This window comes from Rhipicephalus sanguineus, unplaced genomic scaffold, assembly GCF_013339695.2.
Source record: "Rhipicephalus sanguineus isolate Rsan-2018 unplaced genomic scaffold, BIME_Rsan_1.4 Seq9361, whole genome shotgun sequence".
NCBI classification, from domain to species: Eukaryota; Metazoa; Arthropoda; class Arachnida; order Ixodida; family Ixodidae; genus Rhipicephalus; species Rhipicephalus sanguineus.
Genome location: NW_023616329.1, coordinates 15,560 through 29,383, shown reverse-complemented (window position 1 = coordinate 29,383; position 13,824 = coordinate 15,560). Strand labels below are relative to the sequence as shown.

Sequence of the window (13,824 nt, the reverse complement as noted above, 5' to 3'; positions counted from 1 at the left end):
CACTGGAAATAGGACCCCCGAGGAAGCAAATCACGCTTCTCTGCTGCTCCCCCCACATACACGAGATTCCGCACTGCTTGGAAAAAGGCGGCACATAAAGTAGATGCGAAGGTTGTGTTCTGTGTTCCGGAAAAAAAAGAAAGGAAAGAAAGAGAAAAAAGAGCCGTGTGTACTCAAAGCAGGCGAAGGAACGTTTGCACAGCAAACTCATCGCGCGCAGTTTGCAGCATGCGCAGTGGGCGTTGCTTACTTGATCCCCCGGTAAGAAGTGACTGAACGAGCGTTTAAGGGAGCATTATTATTCTTTTTTTTGTTTTTTTTAATCATGTAAACACAGGTCATCTCGCCATTCAGTGTACAGATTGCACTTGTGAAGCGTACTTTCAGAATTGCACAACTGTCAGGAAACATCGCGAGCATGCAGCTCACACGTGAGATCATACAAGCTGATAGAATGCAAGAGCTGGGTGACCTATGTATGAGCATGCCTTCTGTTGCCCTCACCAAAAAGTAAATAGCCTACGTGGCGAATTGCGCTGATGTGTATATATTTCTAGCGTTTTCCGAAGGAAAAGCGAGTTCGTGCTGCCTAAGCATAGTTGTGTCTCCAAAAAACCCGGACAGCTGCGGTCTTCTTATTTTTTTCTTCGCGCGATTGGGTAAGCGACGTTGCTTTGTCAACGAGAGGAGCCAAAGGCGCAGTTCGCTTTGAGCAGCCTGCCGAGAAGATGATGGCACTGTGATTCGTGCACTGCGGCGGCAGAAACGAGAGCAAAGGCCGAAACGTAACGAGTGGCAGCGAAGGAGGAGGACGCCGAGACAGCGGCGTCGCAAAACGAAACGTAGGAGCGAACGGTTACGATACGAGCTCACCTGAGCGATTTGATTCTCGCAGGACGACGGACGACAAAATGCAAAGAGGGAGGAGGCGGGTATGGCAAAAGCGATCGGATCACTGCCCAAGAATCAAGTTGGTAGCCCTGAAGAGGGCTGTTGGGTTCTTGCTTGCAGGCGACGACGCTGCTTGCTTAGCCTCCGAATCCGTACAGGGTGCGGCCCTGACGCTTGAGGGCGTACACGACGTCCATAGCCGTCACGGTCTTCCTTTTTGCGTGCTCGGTGTAGGTGACGGCGTCGCGGATCACGTTCTCGAGGAACACCAGGAGAACACCGCGAGTTTCCTCGTAGATGAGGCCAGAGATGCGCTTGACACCACCATGGCGCGCCAGACGACGGATGGCAGGCTTTGTGATGCCCTGGATATTGTCACGCAAGACCTTGCGATGACGCTTGGCGCCACCCTTGCCGAGCCCCTTGCCGCCCTACCGTTGTCAGAAAGGAAGGGGAGCTTGGCACTCGAAAGCACCATGTCCCAGAGTTTATAACACTCATCAACCCCTCGTCATCCAAATACGTCCGCTCTGGTAGGGTTCCCGCCCCGGGTTACAGAGCGGGATCATTTTGTTTTGAGCGAACGGTCCTCCCCGCACAAGGGTGCCGCGTCCACTCAGCGCCAAGTGCCGAACAGACACGACATCTCTCGCCGGCCCACGCCGACGAGAGGACCGGTACCTTACCCAGGCAAGGGGGCCACTCTTTTGCACAGCAGACGAAAAGCCGACAAGACAGAGCAACGAATTTAACGCGTCCTCGGTGGACGGCACGCATGACGATTTAACTAATCGCCAGACGAGGAACAAGCTGCACTTTACGACTTCTCAATGATGTCGTCCTTTTCTTTTCTTTCCTGTTGTCCTCTCTCTTGTCGGATCAGACATATCTTCAACCGCAGTGTATAATTCCCTGCGACCGACCCTTTTGCACGGCAAATGGCCGCGAACCAAGTGACTACAACACTGATTCCGAGCAAGCCGAGCTGGTCATGAATCGCAAAACAACGCGCGCTCGTGCAGTGCTCGCCGCCAGCACCTAAAACTTGGCAGGTTTGCAGCGTCTTCCGACGCCTACGCCGGGGTGAAATTTGGCCGCGATAGCTACGCTAGTTTCCGAGATACGCTCACCTAAATGCCATTTCAGCATTCTGATGGACGGAAGAGTGAGAGTGCAGCTCCTCTGCGCTCTCTCGCCCCTCTTCCGCCAGTTTGTGGCGCGGCACAGCTAGCTGATGACGCTGCTACATTTGCCGTTCACACTTCTTCCAAGTGGCCATCCACTCACGATTGGCGTTAAAAAAAACAAGTGAAGAACCCGCGCCGACCGGTCGTTTTCTGTGCTGGACGATACGCTACGGTAAGCTCCACATCTCACCAACTGCGCCACGTTTTATTTGTGAATACTGCAATCCCTTTTAGGGATTTCCGCGGGGTGGGGTTACACGTTAGCGAGAACATAACAGGAAACAAATGAAGAAAGCCACTACATAAAACACGCAACAGTAATCACAAGTAGAATTGAAAGCTGGGCAATTTGGTAACGATTCATAGTTGGTCGAGGTAAACAGCGCAAAAAATTCGAGGACCAGAGAATTCAAAAGGCAGGGCCAAATTGCGTCAGTCAGCAGTCAATTGCCCTCCATGACAATGAAATATCTTTTTTAGATTATTGTAACCGCTCACGTTGTTAAGATAGTTGCCTCGTGCCACGCAGAAGTGTTTTCTTCTTTTTTTTTCTTTGCCTTGTGAGAGCGTGCGCAAAAAAATGTATATATTTGGTGTTTCTTCATTAAAGTTTTCAGTTGAAAGTCAGCGCTCGCGTTGTGTCCCTCCTTTACTCTGTCTTCGTTTTTTGCGCTGTTTACCTCGACCAAGTATGAGTAATCACAAGACAACTCAAACCAGAAACGACGCACTAAACATTCCGCGGTACAAGCCTAATCAACATCCAAATATAAGGCGTTACGGAGATTGAAGATTGTTGAAAAACCACGACCAGTCGTGCATAGAATGCGGAAAGAATAAATATTTAAAGCAGTTGTTACGCGTCACACAGGCCGTTATTGTGAGCTCATGCCTTTCTCGCGTGGCGTATGCAGATAAAAACGCAACGATTTCTGTAAGGTCTACGTTGTCGTGTCCTTTCAGCAACCAGCTGATATAACAATTTCAGTCTGTTTAAACGGGTCGTTTGAGTTAGTGCTGGTAGGTTAGTTCGTATTGTATGGTCTTTAATTGAGCTGCGTCCAAAGCTGCTTTCTTTGGAAATTTTCCTCGTTCGGTGAGAAAGCTTTCGGCCTTCAGTTTGCGTAATTTTTACCCCGTATATTTTATACTGATTGTCAGAAAAGCGCACGTTTACTATTATAAACACAACACGCACCCGAAGTTCTCGGAAGACAGATGGATGACAACGCAACAAAATCATTCCTTGGCGAGGACAATCGGCAATGAAAGCTTCTGAATATGGCCACGAAAATATTATATTTACGCGATGCAGCCATGTTTCTTGCACAAAAACCGGAAAAATGCACACACGTAGCGACCATTCCGGAAAACAACATGTCAACAAACCCTCGCAACCGTCACGAGCCGCGACTTCTGGCACGCACCGTTTTAGAAGGTGCACTGTTATGCGCTGGCCAATGCACGGCTGTGCTACTAAGAGTGTGTGTGTGTGTATGTATGTGTGTACGTATTAGTCTTTGCTAATGAAATCGGAAAAGCGCCGTAACCCCTCAACCAGCACAAACCGCGCAATGAGCCGCTTGCGCAACTAAAGTATCCGCCAAGCGTCACGATTCCAGGCAGCAGCAAGAAGTGAACCATCCGTGTGACACCCAAAGAGAATATCCACTCCAGCAACCGTAATGCTCTATGCTGCTCTAAAGAAATTTTCGATAGTTTGCTGACGCGACTCCGTATCTGTATATAGGCCGATTTAGCCTGCAGTCTCCATCCATTAACGATGCACAACGCATACAAACATTCCCCGCACCCAAGCGATGCTGTTATCGCTCACTCAAAAACCTCTCCAATTTTGCAAAGCAAGTAGCAAGAATAGGAGAAGCAGGTTTCCCAGCTGCCATATACTCGTTCCTGTCCGAGATAAGTTGATTAGAGCTCTAAAAGGGCGTGTCGCACGCAAGACCATGCAGTGCTGATGCCTTTAACTCCAGTATTACCTGCATTAGAAGCAGGGCTGGGCAGAGATACTCAGAAAAGTATTCCGGAATCCAGACATCGAAATACATGAACTGGAAGCCTAAAATACAGATACTGAGATACATTTGCCTTTAACGTAACGGGATATTTCAGAGATACTTTTGCAATAAGACGAAAAAAGTATTCCGGAATACAGTTACAGCGATACAGATACTGGAATACTTTTTTTATTTCAAGGATGCTCATACTACGCAAAGACACTTATTAGTGCAGCATAATGTTGTAATTAAAGTTACAGCGCATCGAAACGTTGAGTTCATTTATTTATTCATTACAGTACCCTCAGCGCCATTAAGACATTGCAGGGGAGGGGTTGGACAAAGTACATAATTAGTAATAATGACATAATTACAAGTATCAATTGCAATAAAAGTACACTATTTCACAGCAACAGTAACAAGGATTAGACACCGAAATCGACATACTTGGCGAACAAACTAAGCTATGCTAGAAATAGCACACTTTAAGCAAACCACTCGAATCACTAATGAACACCAGTGAATTGAGAAAAAGCACACATTTATTTTGAAGATCTGCTTTGCTGAGAAGGTTGCTGTGTAGGCTTCTCAAATAGGCTGCCTTGTAACAGCGTAGGTTCAGCCGCAGCACAAGACTCAGGGAAGAAAAAAATTCGGCAGATCCCACTTACCGTGGGAGTGGATGTTATGCGAAACATGTGGCGGGTAGGTGACTGTGGCGTAACGTTTTTTACTGAGCGACACTTTACAAAATGACGCTAAAGATTTGTATATATTTTACACGCACACATATATATTGTCACGTGGTCGTGACGTCGACGAAGACAGCAGTCAGCGTTTGCAGGATGAAACTGTTTATTTGGCCGAACTTGTGGCCGGAAAATGAGAACTCGAACTACAGTAATACACGCTGTACAAAGATAGCGGCGAACAGGGCGTCGTCCGTCGATCAACTGACAAGCGGTGAAGCGCGTCGGCAATTAAACATGTGCCGTCGAATATTCCAGCGTTATCGCTGGCTGTCCTGCAAATTCTAGAATAAGCTCGAGTGTGCGCGGCTTGCGCGCAATCTTAACAAAACGATCTACAATGATCGCGAAGGTTCTCGAACAATGAGGCGCGGTTCGCGCTGAGCATTGCCGACAGTCTTTGTGGCCGAAAACCGAATACAACAAAAGTGATAAAGGAACGCACGTGGCATAGCCCCCCTCTGAAAAAGCATCGTCCCGATGCTTTAAACAGAACAGGCCAGTGCATGCAACAATAAATAACAAGAATAAAGCAACAAAGTAATATAAACAATAAGCACAAGAAAGAAAGCACAATAATAAAGCAAAATGACAGTCCTCAGATTCGCTAACGTGCGTAATATGGTTTGAGGCGCACGACATGGACGACTTCAGGTCGTGCACGGCGCCGCTGAGAGTTCGTAATGCCGTCAGGGACAACCTCGTAGTCGAGTGCGCCGAGGCGTCGAAGTACCCTGTACGGTCCGAAGTATCGTCGAAGAAGCTTCTCACTGAGTCACCGTCGGCGTATTGGCGTCCATACCCATACACAGTCACCGGGTTGGTATTCCATGTGGCGTCGTCGAAGGTTGCAGCGGCGGCTGTCAGTCGTCTGCTGGTTCTTGATCCGTAGGCGGGCGAGCTGTCGTGCTTCTTCGGCGCGCTGTAAGTAAGCGGCGGCGTCGAGATTGTCTTCGTCGGTGACGTTGGGTAGCATGGCGTCGAGCGTCGTCGCGGGGCTTCTTCCGTAGACCAACTTGTACGGCGTCATCTGCGTCGTTTCTTGTACGGGCGTGTTGTAAGCGAAGGTCACATACGGAAGGACGGCGTCCCACGTCTTGTGTTCAACGTCGACGTACATGGCCAGCATGTCGGCGATGGTCTTATTTAGACGCTCTGTGAGGCCATTGGTCTGTGGGTGGTAGGCGGTGGAGCGGCGGTGGCTCGTCTCGCTGTATTTGAAGATCGCCTGAGTTAGGTCCGCAGTAAAGGCGGTACCTCTGTCTGTTATGAGGACCTCTGGGACGCCATGACGCAAGACGATGTGCTCCACGAAGAACTTGGCTACCTCGGCGGCACTGCCTTTGGGCAAGGCCTTTGTCTCGGCGTAACGGGTGAGGTAGTCAGTTGCTACGACGATCCACTTGTTGCCGGAAGTCGACGTCGGGAACGGCCCCAGTAGGTCCATCCCGATTTGCTGGAACGGCCGGTGAGGTGGTTCGATTGGCTGCAGAAGTCCCGCTGGCCTAGTCGGCGGTGTCTTCCGTCGCTGGCAATCTCGGCAAGTCTTAACGTAGTGGGCGACGTCGGCAGGAAGGCGTGACCAGTAGTATTTTTCCTGTATCCTCGCGAGCGTGCGGGAAAAGCCGAGGTGGCCAGCCGTCGGGTCGTCGTGCAGGGCCTGCAGAACCTCTGGCCGCAGTGCCGAAGGAACAACGATGAGGTAGTCGGCCCGGGCCGGAGAGAAGTTCTTCTTTACGAGGACGTCGTTTTTCAAGAGAAATGACGCCAATCCCCGCCTGAATACTTTTGGAACAACGGCGGTCCTGCCCTTGAGGTATTCCACAAGGCCCCTCAGTTCAGGGTCGGCTTGCTGTCGTTCAGCGAAGTCGTCGGCACTTATGGTTCCCAAGAAGCAGTCATCATCGTGGTCGTCCTGCGGCGGTGCGTCGACGGGGGCACGAGACAAGCAGTCGGCGTCGGAGTGTTTTCTTCCGGACTTGTAAACGACGGTAATGTCGAATTCTTGAAGTCTTAGGCTCCACCGCGCGAGGCGACCTGAAGGGTCCTTCAAGTTGGCTAGCCAACACAAGGCGTGGTGGTCGCTCACAACTTTGAAGGGTCGGCCGTAGATGTAGGGGCGAAACTTCGATGTAGCCCAGATGATGGCCAGGCACTCCTTTTCTGTTGTGGAATAGTTGATTTCTGCCTTTGATAGCGACCGGCTAGCATAACTGATGACCCTTTCCAATCCGTCGGTCTTCTGCACAAGGACGGCGCCGAGTCCTACGCTGCTTGCGTCGGTGTGGATTTCCGTATCGGTGTGCTCGTCGAAATGCGCAAGTATCGGAGGCGTCTGCAGGCGTCGTTTCAATTCTTGAAATGCCTGAACTTGCGACGTTTCCCACCTGAATTCGACGTCGGCCTTCGTGAGTTGCGTCAGTGGCTCGGCGATCCGTGAAAATTCCTTGACGAAACGTCTGTAATAGGCGCACAAGCCGAGAAAACGGCGTACGGCCTTCTTGTCGGTGGGCGTCGGGAAGGCAGCGATGGCAGCTGTTTTTCGCGGGTCCGGGCGAACACCATCCTTGCTGATCACATGACCCAAGAACAAGAGCTCCTCGTACGCGAAGCGGCACTTTTCAGGCTTCAAAGTGAGTCCGGAGGTCTTTATTGCTTGAAGTACAGCTTCAAGGCGCCGAAGGTGTTCGTCGAAGTTTGAGGAAAACACAACGACGTCGTCCAAGTACACGAGACATGTCTGCCACTTCAAGCCGGCCAGTACTGTATCCATAACCCGTTGAAAAGTCGCAGGTGCCGAGCAAAGACCAAAAGGCATGACCTTGAACTCAAACAGGCCGTCTGGCGTTATAAAGGCAGTCTTTTCTCGGTCTCTCTCGTCGACTTCTATTTGCCAGTAACCGGTCTTGAGGTCCATCGACGAAAAGTACTTTGCGTTGTGTAATCGATCCAGGGTGTCGTCTATCCGGGGAAGGGGATACACGTCCTTCTTCGTGACTTTGTTCAGGCGACGATAATCGACGCAAAAACGGAGAGTCCCATCCTTCTTCTTCACTAGCACCACGGGGGATGCCCACGGACTCTTCGACGGCTGGATGATGTCGTCGCGTAGCATTTCGTCCACCTGTTTCTTCACGGCCTCCCGTTCCCGTGTCGAAACCCGGTAGGGACTCTGACGGAGTGGTCGAGCATTTTCTTCCTTTATGACACGGTGTTTAGCGAGGGGCGTTTGCCGGACCCGTGATGACGACGAGAAACAGTCCTTGTATTTCTTCAGAAGGCATCGGAGCTGTTGCTGTTGGCGAGCGGGAAGACTTGGGTTTACGTCGAAGGGTGGCTCAGGTGTTGGGGTAGTCGTCGTAGCTTCGTCATGATCTGAAAAGGCAAACTCATCGCTGACGGCCCAAGATTTCTTCGATGTATGCAATCGTCGTGCCCCTGCTCAGGTGTCTGTATTCTTGGCTGAAGTTCGTTAGCATCACGCTTCCTTTTCCACCATATGCCACGTGCGTTTCTTTATCACTTTTGCTGTATTCGGTTTTCGGCCACAAAGACTGTCGGCGGTGCGGAGACATGTAGCGGCCGGGCGACGGCGAGAGGGAAGGTCGTCGTTCTTGCCAGTGTGTTCCGGTGAGGTAGTCGTCGATGTCCCGAGGCCGTTCGCCTGGCTGCGGGCGCGGCGCGTTGACGGCGAATCCTCGAAGGCCCATCTGTCGGTACTGGCAGCGGCGGTATGTGTGGCCGGCTTCCCCGCAATGATAGCAGAGCGGTCGGTTGTCAGGGGCACGCCAAACGTCGGTCTTTCGAGGGGCGCATGGTTGTCCTGTCGGCGGGCGGTATGGCGTCGGTGGTGGTGGCGGCGGTGCCTGACGTCAGAACTGCTGCGGAGGCGCGGCGTCTTGACGCGGGCGAGGAGGGGCGGCGTTGCGTCGGGCTGCAGCAGCATAGCTCATGGCTTGCGGCTGAGGCAGTGGCGGTTCAAGGTTGCCCAGGGACTGATGGATTTCTGATCGAACGACATCTACGATCAAGTCCACTTGAGGCTGCGCCGAAGGTAAGAGCTTGCGAAGCTCCTCCCGCACGATCGCTCTGATCATTTCACGCAGGTCGTCGGAGCCGAGGGCATGAACAGCTGGGCTGTCTTGAATCAATCGGCGATTATATTGGCGGTTACGCATTTCCAGCATCTTCTCAATCGTGGTTGCCTCTGAGACGAATTCTTGGACCGTCGAGGGTGGGTTCCGTATCAGCCCAGCGAAGAGCTCTTGCCTTACCCCTCGCATGAGGAAGCGGACTTTCTTGTCCTCGGGCATGGCAGCGTCAGCGTGGCGAAACAGTCGGGTCATTTCCTCTGCGAAGATGGCCACGCTTTTGTTTGGTAGTTGCACCCGTGTCTCCAGCAAGGCTGCGGCCCTTTCTTTTCTGACGACGCTTGCAAACGTCTGCAGGAAAGCGCTCCGAAAGGCGTCCCAAGTTCGAAGAGTGGACTCCCAGTTCTCGAACCAGGTCCTTGCTGCGTCTTCAAGGTAAAAGTAAACGTGCCGCAGCTTGTCCTCGGAGTCCCAGTTGTTAAATTTTGAGACCCTTTCGAAAGTCTCGAGCCAGGTGTCCGGGTCTTCGAATGACGACCCGCGGAAGGTTGGCGGCTCCTTGGGCTGCCGGAGTAGGATCGGCGCAGGCTGCACGGGGTCGGTCATCGTCGCTGCGGTGGGTGTTGGGACCTTGGGCTGCCTGGTTTGTTCGGGAAGGAGCCCGTGCTCTGGCTGCAGTCCCTTCTGCCTGCGGCTTGTTCGACGATCCGGGTTTTCTTTGCTGTCGTCCTCCTCGCGGCGTGGGCTTGGGTCAGCGCTTCGCGGGGGCGTCCGCATCAGGTACCCCGCACCTCCACCAGATGTCACGTGGCCGTGACGTCGACGAAGACAGCAGTCAGCGTTTGCAGGATGAAACTGTTTATTTGGCCGAACTTGTGGCCGGAAAATGAGAACTCGAACTACAGCAATACACGCTGTACAAAGATAGCGGCGAACAGGGCGTCGTCCGTCGATCAACTGACAAGCGGTGAAGCGCGTCGGCATTTAAACATGTGCCGTCGAATATTCCAGCGTTATCGCTGGCTGTCCTGCAAATTCTAAAATAAGCTCGAGTGTGCGCGTCTTGCGCGCAATCTTAACAAAACGATCTACAATGATCGCGAAGGTTCTCGAACAATGAGGCGCGGTTCGCGCTGAGCGTTGCCGACAGTCTTTGTGGCCGAAAACCGAATACAGCAAAAGTGATAAAGAAACGCACGTGGCAATATAATGCATGTTGCTGGGCGAGTCTGCGCCCGTCTTCGTTCATTTCCTTGTGCGTGTTTACTTTGCGCAGCACCTTGTTTCATCAACACATATATATGTTGAAAAGCCGCATATGTGTTATATACCCAGGTGTTTACGGTTGGGTAACGCTGCCAATGGCAACGTGGGTATTACCAAAACCAGAAGCGGTAAGCTGATATGCAGTGCTTATACGTGTCCCGAAAACGCACGCACGTTTCACGAACCCTTATGCATGTGTGCAAGAAGTTCTTGACAGTTCTTGAACAAGGGCATCATCACCGTGATCAGTGAGTACCAGCAGCTGGTCATGACTTGTTATAGGATCCGGTCGTGATCGTGGTGACGAAGGGTCCATGTGTAGTGAAGTATGTCGTGTAGTAGAGATTCGTGGATACCTCGGTCATTTCGTCGACAAATTGTCTGTCGACAGAGCCGGCGACATGTCGGAAGCAGAAGCCACCCTTCGCGTTGGTGAGGTATAGGCCGTCGAGGCTGGTAGGCCAGGATAGTGCGACGTAGACCAACATCAGTGGATGGTGTTTGTCGTATTCGTAGACTACCTGGGCGTATGTGGCCTACGTAGCCTTGTCTACAAAGCGGCTGTCAATTAATCTGACATCATCCTCGGTCAGCATGAGGCCATCGCCCAGCCTCGTAAGAAATGAAGAGGACACTGCGTCGTTCTGGTGGACGAAGTGCACTTTACGGTGCTGTGATGTGGATATCATATGTAACATTCGTTAATGTATTCCTACGGGGTCGAGCAATCCTTCAATATAGCTTGCTGAATCATAGTATTACAAATGTAATGTTTATTAGACTGCTATAAAAGAGGAACAAACACTGGAACTACAGACGTTCATCTGATATGACGCCTGTATCGTAGGAGTATCACGTAGTGTTTATTGCTGTCTTGTAAAATTAGATAGCCAGCACCACAACCACAATTGACGTTGCAGCGATGGTACGCCTGCGTAGGCTGTTTTTCCAAGCCAGTTAATAGACCTGGGGTGGCTCAGTCGTAGAATACCTGATTGCCACGTAGAATGCTTGGGTTCGATTCCTGCTGGGATCCTAATTTTTATTATTTCCATTCGTTGAGTCAACGCTGCTGATGGTTTTCCTTAACGCTCTAGCATTTAAGTTACCAACGTCTGCTCTCGCCGTTCCTGGGTAGATATAAAATGTCAACCACCTATGGCGCATACCCGTACACCGCGGCCCGTGGTAAGTGGGTATGTGCCACACGTGTCTAGTGGAAAGGGTTTGACGACGTACAGACAAGATTTTAACGTTATTCATGTCATGACCAGGCAATCATATTCGTCAAATCCTCTTACCCTCCCATGCAAATTTTGGTCTACACCAAGTTCAGGAGGCGATCATGAGAGCACCCAGACGTAGGCGGCTAGATAGATAGATAGATAGATAGATAGATAGATAGATAGATAGATAGATAGATAGATAGATACGTAGATAGAAACGCTCAAAGTGACAGAGGTTCGCTAAGAAATGCTTCGCATTTAAAAAGTCTTCCTACCGCTGAAGGCGAGAACAAATTCGTGTTATGGTGAATAAACATCGCCTTCATAGCCGGATTGCCATGCAGCGTGGCGATATCTCTTCTCGGGTCATTTAGATACCGAAACGCTTCCGCCCTCACTTGTGTTGTTCTGAGTGTTCAGAATCCGAAGTCTGTCCCCATATTCGGAATCCTAAGCCGCCTGACCCTGTCGGCTTCAATAAAGCTGTCACCACCACCGACGCTACCAGCACTCATTTCAGAAAGCCGCAACAGGCGAAGTCGGCTCCGGCGGTGGGGAGCCTGCTACCACAAAGACCGTTTCACGCATGTCATCAATTACGAACGCACCCTGACATTGGAGAGGTGGCTGAAAGCGCGTCAAAAATAGCCATCTTCTAGTCACTTCCGCCGCGATTACGGGAACTGCTTTTGGAAGTGCCGCCGCTTTGAGAACTGAACACGCGCGAAGCATTGCAAAGCCTGTTCCAAGGCGGTGTCCGCGCGGGGGGTCGCTAAGTAATGGCTTGCCACCCGAAAAAAATTAGGCGTGCTGCACTGACCTTGAGAGACAGTGACTTTCGTCGGCAGAGGCCGACAACACTGCCCCCGCGATTCTGCCGTCTGCGGCGTCGCGCGCTTTACCACATGGACAATTCTGTGCTTGAGGGCAAACCATCGCCGCCCTATCTGTCGGCGACCGGCGGCGCGCCTTTGCCTGTCTTGGCAGAAAAAAAAAACGCCATTCCCCCTTTGGAAACGCGCCTCAACTCATTTCCGACACAAAAAAAACAATGTAACGAGATACTCGTGTCCTACATAGTATCGCGATACAGGCGATACATCGTAAATGTATTTCACTACTGAGATACAAATACATTTTTCAAATGTATCTCGATACAGAAATACAGATACTCAAAAGTATCTCTGAAATACTATCGCGATACTCTTGTATCGCGATACTGCCCAGCCCTGATTAGAAGTAACTTAGTACGGAAACTTCTTTTCCATTCCACATTTTCTGGTGAAATTCGTAGTAACAAAAGTTTGTACATGATGAGCCCATACTACGTGTCACATAGAAATGATCACTCGAAAAACAATCCGTGAGATCAGCTGTCGTACCGGTGTCTTCGCTCATTCTTTTTTTTTCCTTTCACTATTCGTCAATGGAACGAGTTGGATGCGTGTGTTGTCGATCTTCCCGATGACGGCTTTTCATTCGCCACTACAAGATGTGCGCTATTCGTGAATGCGCACGCACTGCTGGTCGAACGTGTTCCACTTTTTTGGAGTGTGCAGCGCTTTGATTTTATTTATTTCTTTTCACCCGCGTACAATAATGCCCACTTGGGCGATGCCGGTTGCACCAATAAATAAATAAATAAATAAATAAATAAATAAATAAATAAATAAAAAGCAAAACAACTTCGCAGTCATGCCTTATGCGCGCATACACTTGCACATGCTTTAAGGAAATGTTCCTTCAAAATACGCAGTCGATAGTGCTCTCATGCAGGGCTCCCAGCAACGTGGCAAAAATCGGCGCTCTCCTTAAAAAATACGCAGAGAAGAAAGATAGCGCTGGCGTTACAAAAGTATGCTGTCATCCATAGAAACAAATATAGGTTGTTCGTGGCATCCCACTATCTTGTGCTCTTGCCGAAAATTCGTTCTCGGCAAAACAAAACCGTATAACTCACCTGCATTGCCGCGTGGTCTTGCTTTGTGCAACACCCTTCCAGATGGTATCGCTGCATTAACCAAACGAGATAATTTTCTGTGCAAAACTTCGGTCACTCTATCAGTAATCACTGTACAACGTTGCGTCACTTATAGCTTCCAGCATTTCTAACGTCTTCAGGCTTTCCCATTGTGCTATCATTTTAAGGACACAGGGTAAGAGAAAAAAAAAGAGGAGCACTTCTTTTTTACTTCTTTGCAATTTCGCAATTGCATCCCTTTCGGCATATGTTCCATATTCGCGTTTTTCTTGGCACTTCCTGCACAAAACCCAGCATGCTTGTCTGGAGTCAGCTGCGTACAAGCACTTGTCGGTTACACCATGTCTCTGCCATGCCTGTCGGTAATTTGAGATTCCGCGAGTAAATAACGTCTTCAGCGAGCGTACATTTAGCG

At 50.4% G+C, this 13,824-nt stretch overlaps 1 protein-coding gene across 1 annotated transcript; it reads right to left on the bottom strand.

The window, feature by feature from the left end:
- Positions 1 to 1,006: 1,006 nt before the first annotated feature.
- Positions 1,007 to 13,394, bottom strand: LOC119378706 (histone H4). Its single transcript, XM_037647751.2, has 2 exons — positions 13,389 to 13,394; positions 1,007 to 1,322 (listed from the first exon to the last, which is right to left on the bottom strand). The coding sequence occupies exons 1-2, from the start codon at positions 13,392 to 13,394 to the stop codon at positions 1,029 to 1,031; spliced, it is 300 nt and encodes a 99-aa protein (XP_037503679.1). The 3' UTR covers positions 1,007 to 1,028.
- Between the last annotated feature and the right edge of the window lie 430 nt (positions 13,395 to 13,824).